The sequence below is a fragment of the Zootoca vivipara genome, chromosome 2 (assembly GCF_965207765.1).
Source record: "Zootoca vivipara chromosome 2, rZooViv2.hap1.1, whole genome shotgun sequence".
Taxonomy (NCBI): Eukaryota; Metazoa; Chordata; class Lepidosauria; order Squamata; family Lacertidae; genus Zootoca; species Zootoca vivipara.
In genome coordinates, this window is record NC_142584.1 from 11,591,475 (window position 1) to 11,611,789 (window position 20,315).

The window sequence follows — 20,315 nt, forward strand, 5'->3', positions numbered from 1 at the left end:
CCTGAATGAGTGGGACACTTTCAAGCCTATCAATTTTAGTTTCCCTTTTATTGGGCCATTCTTATGCTGTCATCTAATTGCTTCTTCCATAACTCCCCGCTACACTTCCCAAATAGTTTATTTTCCTACAAGCTTCGCTGCTTGATTATTTTCACGCATTGGGGGGAGTGAGGGGGGGGGGAGAATATCACGCAAATCGTAACAGATGCAAAACGCAGCAGGCTGAGCAATCTGTTTTCAGAGGCAATTAGCATATGCCAGTAGTATGGTCCAGCACACTCATTTCCATCGGACCAAGGCATACATAAAGCCGTTAGGAGTCTGCAATACAAATTGCACAGTTAGCTCTGCAACACGGCTTCCATTTAAAAGAAGATACACAATTGCTCCTTAAAGCCACTGCTGTCAATCAACCTGCAATGCATATGCCATCGCAGTACTCGGAGTATGGGACAAAAATGCAGCATTTTCTAAGGTGGGTGTGATTCTCAGGTAATGCTGGGGGGGGGTACTATGCCATAGGGGCTATCTAGTAAAATGCATGCACACTCTGGTCCCAGATTAGACACTCAGCATTTTATATAGTGCTTTGAAGTTTTCAAAGTACAGTATTTTTCGCTCCATAGGACACACCTGAACATAGAACGCACCTAGTTTTTAGAGTAGGGAAACGAGAAAAAAATATTTTGCTTTCTTGAATTGTCCTAGGCATAGCAGCCAACTCCTAGAGGCCTGTGTGCCTTTGCCCCCCTCCCCAAAATTAAATATTTGAGGAAGCTTCTTTTGCAAAGGGGGAAAGCTCCGGGTTTTTTGAGGATCAGCTCAAAGTTGTGCAGCTTTTTTTTGCATATGGGAAAAGCCCCATTGGCGGGGGGGGGGGGGGTCAGCTCACAGTTGTGCATCTTTTTTTGCAAAGGGGGAAAGCTCCATTTTTGAGGATCAGCTCAAAATTGTTGAGTTTACCTTGCAAAGGGAAAAACCCTGTTTTTGTGGGGTTCAACTCACAGTTCTGCAGCTTCTCTAGGAAAGGAAAGGGACCCATTTCTACAGTTTCCAGACAGATAATCTAATCAGCCAGTCACATGTCCCTGGGGAACAAGGAGCCTCTCTCTGCAGACAACAATTGAGGCCTGGGCAAGGGGCCTGGGTGGGCTGGGAAGGGAGCTAGCTTCCCTATCTCCCTGAGCGGGTCCTTTCAACACTCTCTTCCCCTCTTGTTAGCTCTGCCTTTGGCCCCTGCGCAATTTGGCTCCAGGGATCACACATTCGCTCTATAAGATGCACAAACTTTTTTAGGAGGGGGGGTGCGTCTTATGGAGCGAAAAATGCAGTATTTCACATGAATTATCTTGATAATCTTGAAACAGCACAGGCCAAGGCTAGTATATTATTCTACACTGAAAATGGGGTGGAGGACTGAACACCCTCACAAACATGCATTATATGATTGTGAACTAGGCGTTAGGACATTCATCTCCACTGCCAGCTATCAACGACTATCTCTGACAACCCTTTGTTGTGGAACAACAGAAAGAGAAGGCTGCTGCCCTCAATAGGTCTTTGATCTGACCCAGCAAGGCCTGGGGGTCTTTTTTTTGGGGGGGGGGGAATTAACTGAACACAAGGCAGTGTTGGAAACATAGAATTGTAGAGTGGGAAAGGATCCCCTGAGGGTCATCTAGTCCAACCAGCTGCACAAACCAGGAACCCTGAGCACAGCCATCACTGGGTGGGCTTGAACCACCAACTTTCTGGTTAGTAGCCAGACACACTGACCTATTGCACCACTGGAATTATTTTATCTCTTCACTGCATTTTCGTCTAAGTAATATGTTCTCGCCCCCCTATTAACAAGCTTATGTGTTGCCCTGAGTACATGCCGTACAAGGAAGTTCTGACATCAGTAACACCGGGTAGTTGCGCAAACATGAGACCTGCTAAACCAGTATGTCTGAATTGTAAACTTGACTAAATTACAACTCTCAGGTTTTTGTTTATTAGCTCACCACACTAAAGAAAAATCTGCTTCCAGGTGGAAATGTTAAAATGGTACAATATGAGGACTGTAAGCAAAGAGACATGGAAGAAATGTGAGGAAATGACATATTAAAATAAATGAAGTACTGGTGATGAGGCACAGGATTTACATTAATACACTATTTTAAGAAGAGGCAAGCATATGAAAGAAATATTTATTGCTGTGTAAAACTTTATTCTGTTTACTTTGTGCTTCAAGTTAATGAATAGTAATAATGAGCTTCAAATCTAGTTGTGATTCATGTGCCAAGCAAATTGCAGTACAGTATTAGGTACTGGGATCCAACACGAGTTAAAATGTGCCCATTCTTTTATGTATTTGCTGTTTCTTGTAGCCATAGAAACATCTGAAAAAAACTAGTAGAGCTGGTTCTGAGTAAGATTACTTCAGTTTAGTTACTGAACCTTTTTTGAGGACTACACTGAGATTTGAGACCTACTGAAGACAGTGACGTTGGCATACACCAGTCTTCAAAATCTGTGCTGGGGTTCTAGTCAGTCTAAGGAGGGTTTTCTCGCTCTCTAGAAAACTTATTTGTGTCCAGATGCCTGACTTAATTTGCTTGAAGTTAGGATTATGAAGTTACTCAAGATTGCGTATCTTATTTCTAACACCAGGGGAGAGTTGGGGGGGGGGGGAATCTATGGAATACGAGAACCTGACGCTGGCTTCTAGGAATCTGAATTCTGCCTTCCAGAGTCTGTTGCTGTACACTTATAAACAAGTTGCATTTTAAGGTTTATTTGCCTTGCCTTTTGTCCCCACATTACCTTACATTAGAGACAGGAACCTTTTTCAACTTGAGGGCTGTATTTCCTTGTGGGTAACTTGGGGGGGGGCTGCATGCCAGTGGTGGGCGGGCAGGGCCAGAATAAAGGCTGCATTCCAGCCACAGATGTTTCTACACACCTCTCCATCCAGGCAAACAAGAGGCATAATCCAGGCAAGCAAAGCACTCAAGGAGGGCTGGTAGCAGATTTGGACTGGAGAGAATCCTAAATGCCACATACAGAATTGTGGAGGGCCGTGCCTGTTGCCTGCTCTTGCACCTAGTGTTCTCAACCCATGCCTTGCAAATTGCTCCTGGATTGTCTCTTTCTTTAATTCTTATTTTGTTGAGAGTTTATCTTGATGTCAAAACCGGCAATGCCCTCTACCAGCCAAGGGATAAAAGTGCAGTCTCTGCACAAGCCCTGGCATGCCCCAACTCTTGTTTCAATTTCCAAGCATCAAAATAAGATACACAAAGAGGGGTAAGGGAAATTCTAGATCCCAATTACACGACTACCTTCCAGCACTAAAGTAGAAGTCACAGGTGTTCTCTTATCAGGCACTTGCTCTTCTGCTTTTCACTTGGAATGCCTGTGTACATCTGGACAATAATACACCTCACTTCCTTAAGGTTCCCTGTACCAGCTCACAATCCAGGTCCCTTTCATCGCAAGTAGCAGAGATGATGGCTGAAGAAAAAATATTATGAATCAAGCTTTAAACTGCAGATTAATCAAAGCATTGGCTGATTCATCTGCAGGGGCAATTCTAAACAAAGTGAGGCTGAGAATTAAGGGCACACACATTTTAATTTCTTTAGGCTATTTCCATTACATTACATTGCATCATCATTAAATAAAATGAAGGAGTAAATATTAAAGATGCCCCACCACCACCACAACACTATGTGATATTCTTTGCTTATAAAGTTCCCAGTTCCCTTTCTAGTATCTCAAAAGGAACCTACAGTATATTGAAGTGTTCATAATACGAAAGTCTGACATAAGAGGTAGATGACAGATCAGTTAATTCCCCCCCCCAGGTGACAGCTCTATGGAAAAACTCCAGTGTTTATAATCAATGAGAACAAGAGAAGCTACCAAATGAAATTATGTTTTTGCCCAAGTCAATTCATGGACTTTTCAAAACCCTCTGTAAAATTCTGTGATAGCCAGAATATTCTGATGGCAGCAGATTTTCTACACCCATCAACCTTGTATTACCTGCACCATCAAGACAAAATGAGTGGATACCACAGTTTGTCAACCAGAAACATTTAAAGAATAAAGAAGCTAGGAAGTGCCCATATGGCTATCAATTACAGGCCAACCCTTCCAACAACAACGTCATGGATAGTTTTTGGTTAGCTAGACCAAAGTACGGTACTAGCAAATGGCTAATTGGATAGAAATCAGATTCAATGCAACTGGAGATGGAAGAGAAGCAGGATGCCCTAGGGAAGTCTGAACTCTAACCTCTTAGGGTGAGATGGGGCTACCATCAAATCCAAAAAGGATTATCTCTAGAGTTGGCAAAGGTGCAGGGAGGGCTGCGCCCCAAGGCCTTCATAGGCTACAGCTGCTAGCTTGGGGAGGCCAGGAACAAGCAACTTCCCAAGCACTGAGGCCTCTTCTCTTGTTGGGCAAGCTGAAACCAGCTAATCCTCAAAACTATAAGCCTAATTCAGCTATCCTCCCTCTCTCATGGTGTCTTTCCTGCTTATCATTGACTGAGTAGAGAACTGAAAGGAGAAAATGTGGGCATGCTGCAGAGGGCAGTTCTTGCCCAAGAATCCTCTGGTCAAAGTTCACAAAGTTGCTAAACACTGATCTCCCTACTTTATTGCATGCATACACAAAATTAACATATTCTGCATGAAGTGCTAGACTCTAAGCCTCAAAGTTTGCAGAGTCATCAATAAGAAAAATTTGGTAACTTGGGACTAAAAGCCCAAAACCTGTCAATGCTGTCCTCCAAATAAAGTGAGTTTTGCTCAACTGCTTTATTTTAGGGTTGGTGCCAGCACACATATTCACAAAGCAGACTGGAGTGTTAAAACAAAAGAAGCCAGTATTGCCCCATACTTCAAGTATGAGTTAAGGAAGAATACAAGAGGAAGGATTAAAAAGTGTCAGGTTGTTGTTTTTACCATGTGTTACCAGGATTACTTTAATTTTTTATTTAATGCGGTGATCATGGCCAGCCGTTTTTGGAAAGTTTGCATTGAGTGAGATACCGGTAGCACCAATTCAGTGCTTGCTGTGTTATATATGAACTCCCCCCCTCCCGGCCAACTGCCATCCAAGACATCAGGAGAGAAGGTGGGGGCAATTCTGTGTCATTGCATAGCTCATGGGCCTCTCTCCTGCACTCCAATCCAAGGGAACCATGTGGCTTCCCATTGATGAACTCACCCAAAGCACAACCTTTACAGAAAGCATTGAATCATAGCGTTGGAATTGACCCTGAGGATCATCAAGTCCAACCCCCTGCAATGCAGGAATATGCAGCTGTTTCATATGGTGATCGGACCTGCGACCTTGGTGTTATCAACACTATTGCTCTAACCCAGAGGTTTTCAACCTTTTTGAGTCCCTTAACCAACTGCATTCTTTCTGTGGCACCCTGTGGGGCTCAGGAGCCCAGCTTTGTCACCCCTTGCCTGCAGAGCTGGCAGCCTCTCACCCTTTTTCAAACACCCTCCCTTGTGGAGCGTTCCCTCAGCCTCCTCTCCCCTCTTCTCTGGGCAGCTGCCGCCGCCGGCCCTGGTCTCCGAACTGCACCCCCACCCCAAAGAGAAGTGCCTCCCAGAGACAACATTTGTCTGTGGAGCTTATAGCCAGGGCTGCTGCAATAAACAGCTGTGCAAGCTTTTGGGAGGCAGAGATGTGAGAAGGCATCAGAAAAGGGAGGGAAGGAAAGAGGGACAGAGGCCAGGGTTGCCCACGGCACCCCTGACCATCATTCAAGGCACCCTGGTTAAAAACCACTCGTCTAACCAACTTAGCTATCCAGCTGTGAAGAAATATCTATGCCGAGATAACTTTTTAAAGTTCCTCCCCTTGCACAACAGTTTTACAAATAAATGTCTTCCACTGGACTATCAACACGATCAAATGCCAATATACCCAAATGCCACCTATAGTTAAAATGCAGGCATGGCCCTTCACCTGTTGTTGGAATACCTCTAACCATGGGCCATGCTGGCTATAGCTGATGGGAGTTGCAGTCCAATAATATCTGGACAGTCACAGATTCCTACCGGTAGTCACCTTTGGGTTGAAAGGAAGTAAGCACCCAAACTGGAACACAGTCATGCAATTTGCCTTAGTGTCCTGTTCATGGCCTAATGGCACAATGAACGTTTGTGCAGAGCCACTGAAAGAACAGAGTTGTCTTCGGGCCTAGACATTCTGTGTACTAAAACACTCTTTCCTTATTTAAAAAACACTTCACTTATTAAATATCTTGTGCACTAAAAAAGGCAAGAGCCCCACATCTCACCACAGAGACAGGGTAAAGCAAGTAAGTTGAAAGATGCAGTTAGCTCCTGTGCAAACAACTTGATTTCAGAAGCTCAACTTTCTAGTTTGCTTTGTTTGAAGAACCATGCTAGAAAGAATTAGGACACAATGCATATGTGTTGCAATCTGCAAAGCTTACTTATTTGTTCACAAGCATGATGAACTGCAGCTCATATATATGCTCCCTTTGATATATATTTTTAGTTTTTAAATAAAACAATGATTGTTCTAAATCTCACACATGACTACCATGAATTATCCTTTAGAATACATTTGCTCTCTAGTTGAGCAGAATGAATTAAAGATACGGTAATTTTCGCCTTTTTGCTCACTGTTCTTTCTTTAACAGACATCCTTGTCTCTCTTCAAACTTGCCTTTCAGAGTGTTTAATTTTGCAAACTAGCTCAGTGTTGGCTAATCACCATGCTGAATATTAGTAAGCCATACTCAAGGTGCCGTTCTATCACCAGAAGTGGCCTGGTTTACACTAAAACAGTAGTTTGACTAGTCTCACCTACATGATGAAAGGCCTTAAAGTGGCCAAAAGTGACAGGTGGATGAGAGCACAGCTTAGATGTCAGACTTCACAACTAATGTGCTTTCTAGCCATTCTTCTGTGCTGCTCTTAAGTAACTTTATGTTAACGGCCTGTTACTATCTTAAGGTTTCTAGTCTCAGTTCTAATTGATGCAAGCTTGTAATAATATATAAAATCTACTGAAATCTACTGAACATGTGTTATATAAAAGCCTGAACAGACACCTAGAACACGAACACATGTAGTTCCACTGTTCTTCGTACAAATTCTTCCAGAGAAGCAGACACAGAGCAATGGATTCAAACTACAAGAAAGAAGATTCCACCTAAACATTAGGAAGAACTTCCTGACAGTAAGAGCTGTTCGGCAGTGGAATTTGCTACCAAGGAGTGTGGTGGAGTCTCCTTCTTTGAAGGTCTTTAAGCAGAGGCTTGACAGCCATATGTCAAGAATGCTTTGATGGTGTTTCCTGCTTGGCAGGGGGTTGGACTGGATGGCCCTTGTGGTCTCTTCCAACTCTATGATTCTATGAACTTCTCCTTTGTCACCAATCACCATGAAATGTCAGGCCAACATCAAAACATTAGGGCAAGGTTTCCCCAACTTTGGGTCTCCAGCTGTTTTTGGACTACAATTCCAATCATCCCTGCTAGCTATGGATGATGGGAGTTGTAGTCCAAAAACAGCTGGAGACCCAAGTTGAGGAACCCTGCATTAGGGCAATAGGATGCTGGCAACTCCAATGGAAGTCAAGAGAAGAGGAAATGAACGGCTAAAAGCAGCTGTAACATGAAAGACTGGGTCAAAACAAGCATTCAAAGAAACCAAAATAAGGCATGTACTGGAAGCACGACAACCATGCCCTGTTCCCAACTACCCCACACTCTACCATCACATTCAGTAGGCTCAAGATGGGCAGTGCACATGCAGAAAAGTGGAATGCAGAAAAGTGGCAATGTGGCACTGGGCATTGAATTCAGCTTTGTAGGGAGCTGAGCTTCCCTCCCCCCTTTTTTTATATAAAGAAGGTGTTTTAATCTACCCCTTGCGGCTGTGAAGATATGTTTGAAGTGTGTGGGCAATGTCTGCTGAAATCTCAATAAGGAATTGCTCAATAAGGCTTCCTGTGGTCAGAAGGCAGAACTTTACTGCCCTGTAAACATCCTTGCCCACGATTTGCAGAATGAGAAACTGTTAATCAAAAATAAATTAAGTAAATATGCCATTTTTGTGGGCCACAGAATTTCACTTTTCTTGGTGCAGAGTTCAGACTGCCTCAACATATTTTTGAGGACACAATATTCTTCTAATAATCTGAATATGATCTAGCCTTCTCAGCATGAAAATCTGATACACCACAATGGGAGAGAAGCAGGATGTACACTAAACCATGACTACTAATGAGGGAGACATTTGCAAACAAGCAGCTATGTGGAAAGATGCCAAGAACAAAAACCTCACCTGCAGCTCTGCACATTACAAAAACAGTATCTCCAAAGCAGCTTAATTACCCTTTGTGAAAGAAAGAGAAGCTAAACTAGGCAACACTTAAAAATCATTCTGTTTCTCCAACTCACTGGAGAAACTTCTTTTCAAATGCACTACTTAATGTTTAAACATGCACCATTCCCAGAAACCAATGCAAAATAGGAGCAAGAACAAACAAGAGAGGCTTTCCAAACAGAATTACTTTTTCCAAGCAGTATTAGATCTCTTTCAAAACAAGGCTGTACATTCTGAGTGCCAACAGCTAGTTTTAGAGTACCTTTATACAAATCTATGGTCTTGTTTTTAATCTGCTGTCTTAAGAGTACAGACTGTTTGCAACAGAATCATACTTTTTGCTCACCAGTGGCCCTTTGTAACAAATAGCAGCCTTTGTGGCATTCTGAATGTTACACATTTCAACAGTGATATCATAGCCATACTACATCCTTCCTTTGTCTTTCTAAATATACATTCAAACTAATCCCACACTGTATAGCTGTGTAAAAATCTCCTTTATCTTATCTATTTATTTACAGCATTTGTACCCCACACCCTACCCACAGGCTTACAATAAAAAAGTGACATTAAAGAGAAGAGGTACAGGGAGGGAAGAGGAAAATCTAAACCTGAACTAAGGCACCAATTATTAAACAGCTGTTTGTATGATGACCAGCTGTCACAGTTCAGGGGCAGGAGGTGCCTGATGGAGCTGGTCTCTCACCCCAGAACTGATGGAGTTGACCTGTCCAATATGGTTCTGGGGCTGATGGGAACTGTAGTTTGAAATATCCGGAGGGCACCCAGTTGGCAAATGCTGCTGTATGCAATGCCCTGTCTGTGCTGGACTGATTATGAATCTAAATGGTTAATGTCACCATGCTGTGGGGGTCAGTTATGAGCCAGCCGTTCCTAGTTCAAATCTCAGTTTAGCTCACACAATTATCCTTTGCCCAAGAGACAAACTGCACAGCTCAGGACGAAACTGCACAGCTCAGGACGAACACTTAGCAGTGGTGTCCAAACTTTTTTCAAAGAGGGCCAGATTTGATGAAGTGAAGGACTGAAGTTGTTGAGGTTTTTTTAGGATTTTACCCCAGGAAAAAAACTGCCACAGGAGCCGGATTAAACCAGCCGGCGGGCCGGATTAGGCCCCCAAAACAGACTTTGGACATGCCTGTACTACTGGAAAACTTAATGTCAGACACTTCAGTGGTGGCCAAACTTAGCCACCCATCATGGACTACAACTCCCATCATCCCTAGCTAACAGGCCCAGTGGCCAGGGATTGTGGGAATTGTAGTTCCAAAACAGCTGAAGGGCCAAGTTTGGCAACCACTGCTTTAGGGTTTCTTTTGTCTACAACCAAAAGGGCTAAAACACTTTATTCTCATTTTTAAGAAATGCAAATGCAAAACAAGGGTTGTATTTGCAGATAATGTGACACAAAAACCCAGTTATTACCCACAACCTGACATCTGTCATATGTAACAGGCAAGCTGAGGCTGGGCTGTACTGCAACCAAGTGTTATACCCACATCAGCATTCATGAGGGCAATGCAACTACCAGCTACATCTTAGCATAGCAAACTTCCTTGACTTTTGTGCATGTCTCAGAGCAAGGGTATGGAACCTTTGGCCCTCCAGTTGTTACTGGGCTCCAGCTCCAATCACAGCACTAGTCAGAATGGCTAACAGGCACTGGCGATGTAAGTTGGAAGTCCAGAAACACCTGCAGATGCAATGATTCCCCATCCCTGTTTAAGCATTACAGATCCTGGGAGTAGTCATGGCCAAAACCAATGAGCTGTTGGTTCACACATTATTTTGCTTCTATGACTGCAGACATAGGTCAGACATCTACAACAACAAAGAGCACAGCGACATGTGATCTATCCTTGGACTGACTATCAAGGTCTGGTGAAGGACATAATCTTTTTTCAGTAAAAGCAGCACTCCCCTCCAACCGTCCCCCTGGAGCTCCTCCTCCTCCTCACAGAGAGGAAAACTTCTCCCATCATCTCCCATCATCCCTAGCTAGCAGGACCAGTGGTCAGGGATGATGGGAATTGTAGTCCCAAAACAGCTGGAGGGCAGAGTTTGGGGATGCCTGCACTAAGGGATATGGGAGATTATATCCCCCTCTCAGCAGCCCATACCTCAGACTTTAGAAAAGGGGAATTATGTTAGGAACTCTAAATACTAAGCTTCACTGTAACATGTGGTTTAGCCCTGTGTCAACAGCACACAATTTATTCATTTGCTGCTTTCAAGTCCCAGAGGTCTCACCCTAAAGTTAATGTAATAAATATCTATTATTTTATGCTTTCAGATCTTTTGAATTTATTTAGGTTCCAATTCCACATCACGTCACAAGAGTGAATGTAACACAGCTAAGCTACAACCCTGGACACACTTATTTGAGAGCTACTCTGAGCTCATTGGCATTTGTGACTCAACACAACATGTTTATTCTTTTCCCTCACCACTCCTCTTCTGCTTCTGGAATTTCTCCTATTCCTTTTCCATATGTGCAATCCTGAATTCCCAAGCCACAAGGGTTATACTTGCACATTCTTTGCCATCCACTGATATCACTGAGCAAGGGAGGACTTAACAATGCATAAAGCATCCTCAGTGAACTTTGAAAACAGTGATCTCAGAAAGCGGGAGCACAGTGACTGGATCCCTAACCAGTGGCTGTATTTATAAATCTTGTGTTATACTGTTACGCTACATGAACAAATGTAGGGAAATTCCACATTTAAATGACTGATTGTACACAGGGAGCCTCAAAAAGAATAAATAAATCACAGCTTGGTTAATGCAACCAGATGGAGAGCCAATCACTTATGGCATCAATTTCTCCCCATCCCCTCAAACCCTCCAAACATGGCAAAGCCTAAGTCATTCAGCCATCTCTGTAGATCTTGGGGGCAAGGGTTTGCTTTAGGACATTTTCTGCAGCTGGGTGGAAGTTGTTTCCCTGTAGCATTGCTTAATCATGCTGTGGGGTGTGTGTGGGTGTAGGTGTGGGTGTGCGCGCTGCAGCTTTGTGGATCCAGGCAAACTTGAGGGTCTTTTCTATCCGGTCATTACTCCACCAGGAAGGAGGGAAGTGACTGGATGGAAAAGATCTACGTGTTGGGTTCAGATTTGATATTTACACATTTTGCAGCTACATGAGATCATACTACACAAAAGCAGCTTATGTGGAGAAAGAAATAAGAGAAGCATTTTTACACTCCTTCACAACTCCTGGGAGTGTGCCAGATCTGCTTTGCCACTTCGCTGGTCACTCCAGAAATGGCCAGCTCTCTACATAGTCACAAGCATTATAAAGTATATTTATAGGCAGCCAGCCATCATAGCATTAGCAGTCATCTAAAGCTACCTAGAATATTACTGGGGAAACCCAGCCAGATGGGCAGGGTATAAAGAATAAATTATGATGATGATGATGATTAGTGAAAGAAAATGAGAATAAATAGTCTTCTGCATGGAAGGTCCCAACATAAATTTATGATGTTATTATAACTGGCATTAGTGCCATAGTATACCGCAAGATATGGACATTCTAAAAGTTTAAAACTTTCTGAAACAGTGGCCCTCAAATATGACACAACCCTCAACTGGGCATACTGTAATAATACGGCAAAGCCTTGAAAATTCTGATACACTGAATTGGACATTTTCAGAACTGGAAATGCAACTGTACGTTTTGTTATTTGTGTCCTCATTTGCAATCTTCAGCATGTTTGCACTGACACTTCCAATGCATTTCCACTAGCAATGAAGGGCAGAAACCTGCCCTTCTAAAATAGAAACTGATCTCAACCCCAACCATATGCCTTGCTAAAATCTCCCACTTACCTGTGGCATTTGTTATAGTGAGTGGAAGCCCTTGCAGCTGATGAAGCTGGATCCCAGATCCCAGGGCCCCCAGGTTAATGGTCTGAAGGCCTGGCACAGAGGAAAGCTGAGCGGCATTTACAGTGACAGTGCCACTGGGCAGAGAGGCAGAAGCGATGGGGGTCAGCGTCGTGTTGGTGCTCCCTGTCTGCCCCAGGGAGACTCCTTGCACGGGAGCCAAAGCGATTGTCTGAGCTTGTGGGTTCTGAACCTGAAGATTCTGCAGCTGAATCGTCTGCCAGCTCACCTGCCCGTTTGGCCCCATAGTGGGTGTTCGAATAAAGATTGGACCAGCGTTGGGGAGAGCCTGGATCTGCAGGTTCTGCAAGGCATCTTGGGTAGTAAAAGTCTGGCCAGCTTGCCCTCCTTGAACAAGCTGAGGCTGCACCAGAATCTGCTGCTGCTGTTGCTGCTGGTTTTGATCAGCATCTTTCTGCTGCCCTTGCTGGACTGTCACTCCAGCCAACTGCAGAGCATCAGTATTTTGAGCACTTCCTGTCCTCTGAGGCGCCTGCACCTGAACGTTTGTTCCCAGAGTGCCGCTGGTGGAAAAATTCATGATGCTCAAATTACCTGTTGTGGTAGTGGTATTGTAGCTGTTGGCATTGGTAAAGAAAGCGGCAGAATTGGCCTGGGACACAGCTGTGCTGGAGGAACTGACAGAGGTGCCAGATGTTGCTGGTTGAGAGCCACTCTCGCTAGAGCCAGAGGTGCTTATAGTAACCGACTGAGAAGTGGGTGCCAAACTGGCTGCAATGCTATTGACAGGCAACAAAGTGATATTGCCATTCAAAGCCAGTGGCACATTAGTGACATACTGAGTCTGCCCTGACAGGGCATTCACTCCCTGAATGGGGACAGCCTGCTGCAGAAGATTTGGCATGGCAGCCAGGATATTGCCTGTCCCCGACTGATTCGTAATGAGCTGCTGGTTCGTCCCAGGGATGATCTGCAATTGGCCATTAGCATCCTGTTGGACGCTGACTTGGGTAGGGGTGGTGGCAAACTGCAACTGTTGCCCATCCACAGTTTGAAACTGGGGGATCACCCGGTACTGAATACTGGGTATCATTCCTGGCAAGCCCGTGAGGACTTGCTGGCCCTGCATGTTGGGGGTGGTAGTAACCACATACTGCCCAGTGGTAGCAGGTCGGTTTTTGGATGATGAATCATTCTCCTCATTGCTTGTGTTCCCTTGGTCTTTGGGGGAGTCAGAAGTCCCAGAGGGAGTAGAAATTAGTTGCCAACCATTTGCATTCTGGGAGATATGAGTTGCAGCAGCAAGGTCCAGTTCATTTGAGCCTCCTTGTTGTCCCTGTGATCCATCAGCATTCTCATTGGGAGATTCAATCCTGCTGCATGTTGCAGCCAGCAGAGCCAGAGGGGAAGGCTGGGACTCCTATCAGGAAACACAAGACAGAGAGAGGAGGAGTCAGGCACTTGCCTCACTTTCTGGGGGTTTGTACAAAACAAGGAAAAGCTAAGGAGGAGCATACAAGCAAGACAGCCTATTGGAAGCTGTTGAACCACTCACTACAAACAGCAGAGACTGCAACCACTGGACTCACAAGCATAGTACGGATCAGCTGGGGGAAGAACAGCTTTCACCTCCAAGAAGATTTCTAACAAATACATCCTTCACCACAGTGTGACTTCCAATCACAAACAGCCTTCAAAACCCACAGGAGGCAGTGATAGCCACCAACCTAGATGGCTTTAAAAGAGGATTAGGCAGATTCATGGAGGATAGGACTATCAAAGGCCAAGATGGCTATGCTTTGCCTCCACAGGAGGCAGCAATACTGTACTTCTAAATACCAGATGCTGGAAGCCATCTTCTTGTGCTCAAATCCTGCTTGCTGGTCTCCCATAGCCATCTGATCAGCCACTGAACCCACAAACCAAAGGCACCCTGGGCAAGACAGCTGCACAGTCCAACAATTCTTAAATGAGGAGGTTCATATTATAAAGCTCACGGAGGCACTGCTAGAATCTGGACGAGCAGCCTTTAATTAACCCACCATCTTCTATCACTGCTGTGTCTAACAAAATAGATGCAAACATTGCTCTCTCTATTTCCCCCCTGCTCAGTCTCCAAGCACAAAAGGCTGCAAGAATTCTAGCATTTCAGAGCATGTTCATGAGGCGTGCGAGGGACTAACCCATATCATCCAATGAAACTGTAAACGAGAACATTTCATCATAATATGCATCAAAGCTCCCCGCATACACACAGAAACCGTTGCCTATTTTAGAGCCCACACTTACCTGGCCCTCACAGTTCCGTCCATCATTACTGCAGCTTTCTTCTACCTTCTCAGTTTTGACAATAACCATTTCTTCTGAAATATCATGGTCTGCATGGGAATTGAGGGTGCAGGAAGGAAAAAAGAAAAGAGTGAAGACAGAATGGTCAAACACGTACTACAAAGCAAGCAGCTCTACCAGGAGGAAGGACACAGTTTGAAAATACAGGTTTTTAAAAATAGGGACTTTGAGCATTCTAAGAAGTTACTGTTAAGTAATTCACTTCACTGCAGACAACTCAAGTCATGCACCCGGTGTTGTATTGGATAATGGAAAATATAAGTACCTTGCCTTTGGAAAATATGCTGAAAAGCATCTAGCACCCTGTAGAGCTAACCTTGAGTTAAGATCTGGGGGCAGGGGAGCAGAAGGAAAAGAGTGTGCATAGCTGCCAAGTTCTCCCTTTTTTTAAGGGAAATTCCCTTATGCTGAATAGGCTTCCTCGCGAGAAAAGGGAAAACTTGGCAGCTATGAGTGTGTTGTGGGGCAGATGTTAGAGAAAACAAAAAGCACCAGTGTAGTGAACAGTGCTGGGATTGGACCAGGAAGATCCATACTCCAATTCCTGCTTAGCTACGAAGTTTATGAGCGTCCCTGAGCAAGTCTCAGCTTGACATACCTTAAAGAACTGTTCAGAGGATGAGAAGGAATGATATCATGAGCTCCTTCAAGAAAGGGCAGGGTACAAATGCAACAATAACATCTCAGTTAGCCTTTAAAGGGCACCAACCAATATACCAGAAGGGGGTGATATGCATCATGTATCATCAATGAAAAATTAAGTCAGATGGGGGTGGCAGGGTAGTGGGAGAAGGAGCTGCTGTCACATATGTGAAAATAAGATGGCCTCTCCTCACTGAACCAAGCTGCTGTTAATCATAATTTTTGCCATACAAACTCACAACCACCACATAAAGCAGGCTAGGCAAAGAAATGGTGACTCAAGGATTGTCATATCCAAAACCTCCCTCTCTTGCTCCACAAGGGTCACTTCCTCCTCACTACTGGTAGAGAAGCAATTTTTCAAGCTCTAGAGACGCACCTAAATAAAGAGCAAATCTGGCAAATAACTCAGGCTGAAAGCCATGTGGGAAACAATCTTCTTAGCACACCCAATAGACTTTGAGCTCCCATACTATAATATACAACATGAACAGCTTTTTCCCTGTTTCAGTATTTAAAACTCAGTTGGAAATACGTACCACCCAGTATTTTCAGAGTGCCCTTTGGATCTGCATATTGGGGGGGGGGTTTGCCCCCAAGGGGAATTTCTATAAGCCTTCCCCACACCATGTCACTAAAATTTTAATTTTCAGTGGCATGCTGCTATAAGAAAAATGGTACCCCCCTTGCTGAAACACACTTCTTTATTTGGTAGTGATGTATCAAGATACCCTGGAACCGCCTTCATACCTTTCAGGTATGAAGCCATTTAAAAAAAATATCTGTCTGGACCTGGGGAAGCAGCTGCATGAGTCAGTCCCAAATGGCACAGGAGTTATGCAAATTTCTGACTCGCAGTTGACCCAACAAGGAGCTCTGCACCACTCTAAGTCTTGCATACTCTTAGTGTATAGCAAAGCTTGCCAAGCAAAGTTTCAAGTCCTAAGCAACAAAGAGTTCCAAGTGAATACAACCTTATTCTAAGGCCCCAAACAAAGTTTATGGAAGACAGCACAGGGGAAATTATGTGGAAAATCCAAGTGTACATGGTGTGTTTTAAAAAAGAAGACTGCCTTCCTATATTTAGGAGATGTGTGTCTGGCATATGGGCCTAGGCCTCTCTTGAGTTTCTGTCAACCAAATCGTAGAGTTGGAAGGGACAACGAGGCTCTCCAGCCCAAACCCCATTACAATGCAGGAATCTTTGGCCCAACGTGGGGCTCGAACCCGCCACCCTCATGCTCCACCTCGGAAGCAAAGTGCTTAGCCCAGCTATACTTATTCCTGCCGGCCTCCCCCCGCCCCACCACCACTCCATGCGGGCGACCTCGTGAGGGAAACCCACGCGCGAGGGGAAGCAACTTGCACATGCTCAGGAACGCTCCGCCGCTCCTTTACTAACCTCGGTTATTCTGATAATTAGCGCGGCTTGAGCCCTGGCTCAAGTCGTGCAGTTTAAGGAAACCTATTTTCCCTTTCCTTTAAACACGCACCCCAAGACACAACCGCCTGCTTCTGCCTCTCGGCTTTGGGCCGCACGGCGACGGAGGCTCCTCCGGTGGTGGAGGAGCTGCTGCTACGGCGGAGGCTGCTCCTTCCTTCCCGCCGGGAAATTCCCACCCCCAGCCGTATTCCTGCCCCCACCTGGTCCCGCCCTGGACACCCCCCCCTAGCACACCCCCGCCCCGCGCGCTGGGCCCTGCCCCTCCCCTGCTCCCTGAGGCGACTTGCCCTCCTCCTCCTCCTCCTCTGCTTCCTCCACCCCCCAATCCACTAGCCCCGCTCCCCTTTCCGCGGGCCCCTCCCCGAAGGGCTTCCCCTGCCCTCGGCGGCTCCCGGCTTGCCCTCCCCTCAGCCGGGCTCGTTACCCCTCCCCCGCCCGGGTCCCTCCGCCCGGGGGGCTGGGCGGGGCGGGGCGCGGGAGAGGGGAGGGAGGCGGCGCCCCCCGCCCGGCCGCGATGGTCCCGTCCTTACCGCTCATGTTGGCCGAAGGGGGGAGGCGAACCCAAGTGGCGCCAGAGGGGTGGGCGGGGCGGGGGGCAGCGAAGTCGGTGACGAGGCAGCCTAACCCCACCGGTGACCGCCAAAGGGTTGGCGAGGGGAGGGAGCTTGCGCCGACACGGCCCCGAACTCGAGGGCACGCCTCACGCCGAGGCACCCAATCACGGAGCCAGGAGGGGACGGCGGGAGGCGGGGGTTAGCCGTGAGTGGCGTGACGCCCGGCCATTAGGGCGGAAACGAGGCGGGGTTTGGCGCCCGCCCGCGCGCGGGGCGGGAGGGGGAAGTGAGAGAGGAGCAGGAGTGATTTACGAACAGCTCCGCGGCTGTAGGCCTTTCGGGAAACGCCTCTGGGTGAGGCCCCACCCAATGGCGGGAGGGCGTGGGAGGCGGGGCTTGGCCGAAAGCTTTTCTGAACTAGCTGTTGCGAGTGGAGAGGGCAGGAGGCAAAACTAATAACATCGTAGCCAATCGATGACTACGCGGGAGGGGGATTCTGAGGCCTGAACGGGCGTGATGAAATTGTGCAGCTTAACTCGTGATTGAATTGCCTGTAATCCAATCACGGCTGAGGCTCTCCCCTCCGCCCACAAGACCGTTTCGCAAGGTGGGTTTGGGGAGGCCGGGGATAATGCGGGAGATGACACGGAATGTAGCCAATCAGCTTCCGCAGAGAGAATGGTGAGGGAAAGACGCGTTTCAGAGTGATGGAACGCTTAGCCAAACAGCGCCAAGAAGAGAGAGGAGAAAAACAGTCTGCCCCAATGAGGAAGAGGGACCTCCTTAAATTGGCCAATGGGCGAGGGGGTCCCTGCGGGTTGTGGTGGTTTTTTAAGGAAAAGGTGACGGATGGCGCCATTTTAGCTCAGGCGCAGAGCGCGACGTCCCGCCTTTTTCCTCCATTTAATGAAGCGGTTATGTAACGAGAAGTGACGCGAGTGGGGTTTTTTTCTTCCTGGGAATTGGCGAAAAGGTCTCACATCCGGTCATAACTTTAGTGGCTGGGCGAGACGGTTAATTTTTTTGCGCTATTCGCCAGCGAAAAGAAGATGGAGACCCGGGGAGGAGGAATGGACAGGCGCTGTTCTTTTCTCACGTGTTGCGCATAACACGCTTTTTAAAGCAGCTGCCACAGAAATTAGAAACGGTGCCCTTCAGAAAAGGAGCGGGTCACTCTGCACGTGCTCAGAGGCACGTGAGTTTAAGGGCCAGGGTTTTTAGGCAGATCTGTTTCTTCTGTGTTATTTTTGTTACCAAAGCCAATAGTTAAAGGTGTTCGCTTTCCTCACAACCTCTTTTTCTCCTGGTTTCATACCTGTGTTGGTCTACACTGAAACCCCACTGTTGTCAGTGGAAGATGCATTTCAGTTCCACACATGTTTACCCAAATACCCAATGAGTCAGTTACAGGTGCCACTTAATATGTCATGCAATTGTAAGAAATCAATCTTGTAGTGTGGCAGCACCTAAACTTTGGAACTCACTGCTGGTTGACATCAGGCAGGCACCTTCACTGTACCCTTTTCAGCATCTACTAAAAGTATTTTTTGTTAGACAAACCTGCATTGCAGGGGGTTGGACTAGATGACCATCAGGATACCTTCCAGCTCTACAACTGTGCTGCTACACAGGTGTCTTTTGATCTGGTTTTAGTTTATCACTGGTTTTAATTTTGAATGTTGTTTTGAATAGCTGCTTTTAACTGTTTTACCAAGAATTCATTTGAGGTTTACAATAGTCATATCCAATCAGAGTCACCTTGTGCAATAATTTCCTTTTGATCATAACTTTGTGTAGGGTCAGTGTAGGGTGGAAACGTCAGCAAAATGAAATCCCCCTAAGCAAGTGTTTAGATAACCAGACTCTCAAGGATTGCAGAGTTTTCCATATACAGTCAAACCTCGGTTTATGCCTACCAAGGCGAGCGACTGCCGCGGACCCGAAAGTGTTTACATCCGGGTTCCGCGGCGTCGGATGCAAAGACATGATATGTGCAGTTCGCGATCTGCATGTGCGTGCACAGAAGCGCTTTATTGGTGCTTTGCGCACGCGCAGAAGCGTGCCTTTGGCGAGCGGCTGCTTCGGCGAGTGACCGCCTCCGCAGAACAGATTACGGTCGCAAACTGAGGTACCATTGTAATTGGAACAATATCTTCCCATAAAGCTTTAGTCGTTGGTCAGATACTCAGGTCTGAATCCTCTATCTCTTATCTCACCTTAAGAATGTAAGAAAACTGCTGCTGGATCAAACAAAGAACCATCCTGTTCTCAGTGGCCAGCCAGGAGTCCATAGGAAGCCCAAGATCAGGACCTGAGTAGAATAGCACCCTCTCTACTTGTACAGTGGTACCTCGACTTATGAAGACGATCCGTTCTTCGGCCGTCTTTGTAAGTTGAAGTCTTTGGTTGTCGAAGCGCCCGTTTCTGCGCATGTGCCAACCACGCACGCTGCTTCTGTGCAGGCGCAGGGCGCACACACAGGGCGTGCACGGCGAAAAGACTTCCGGGATTGTCAACTTCGGAAGTCGAAATCTTCGGAAGTTGAGTCGTTCAGATGTCAAGGTACCACTGTAATTCCCAGCAAATTTTATCCAGAGATTGTCTCAGGCACTAGACATAGAGCCATCATGACTACCGGTAGTAGTCATTGGTAGCTTTATCCTCCATGAAATTTGTTTAATCCTCTTTTAAAGCCATCCAAGCTGGTGGCCACCACATCTCATTGAAGCAAACTCTATGCACTGTGAAAAAGTACCTTCTTTTGTCTGTCCTATATCCATACCATGCATAGTCTTACAGACTTCTATCATGTCCAACCCCTTGTTGTTTTCCAAACTAACAAGTTGCAACCTTTCCTCTTAGGGAATGTTGCTCCAGCATATCCCCCCCCCCCTTTCTGAACCTGGTAATCCCTTCGTTCTTCCTCCAGATTGAAAGGAGGATCTGACCAAGTGTCCTGCATTAATCTGTACCTGGGATTTCCCTGGTTGGACCCACTTTGCCTTCCTCTTCCATTCCAGGGATGAATAAATCATTTCACATGGACCTAGAGAAACTTTGTATACCACAAGGTCAAAT

The 20,315-nt window shown here is 46.1% G+C and overlaps 1 protein-coding gene across 2 annotated transcripts in view; it reads right to left on the reverse strand.

Moving 5' to 3' along the window:
- SP1 (Sp1 transcription factor) overlaps positions 1 to 17,367 on the reverse strand; it is a 30,366-nt gene extending 12,999 nt beyond the window's left edge. The window contains exons 1-3 of one of the 2 annotated variants that reach the window (XM_035100617.3): positions 17,214 to 17,367; positions 14,538 to 14,626; positions 12,231 to 13,668 (exon numbers count right to left, since the gene is read on the reverse strand). In XM_035100617.3, the coding sequence (XP_034956508.1) occupies positions 12,231 to 13,668; positions 14,538 to 14,626; positions 17,214 to 17,220 (1,534 nt within the window). In that variant the 5' untranslated portion in view covers positions 17,221 to 17,367. Of the gene's footprint in view, positions 1 to 12,230; positions 13,669 to 14,537; positions 14,627 to 16,641; positions 16,862 to 17,213 lie in introns of those variants that run through there. The other variant, XM_035100626.3, reaches the window with a different exon arrangement.
- Positions 17,368 to 20,315: the final 2,948 nt, after the last annotated feature.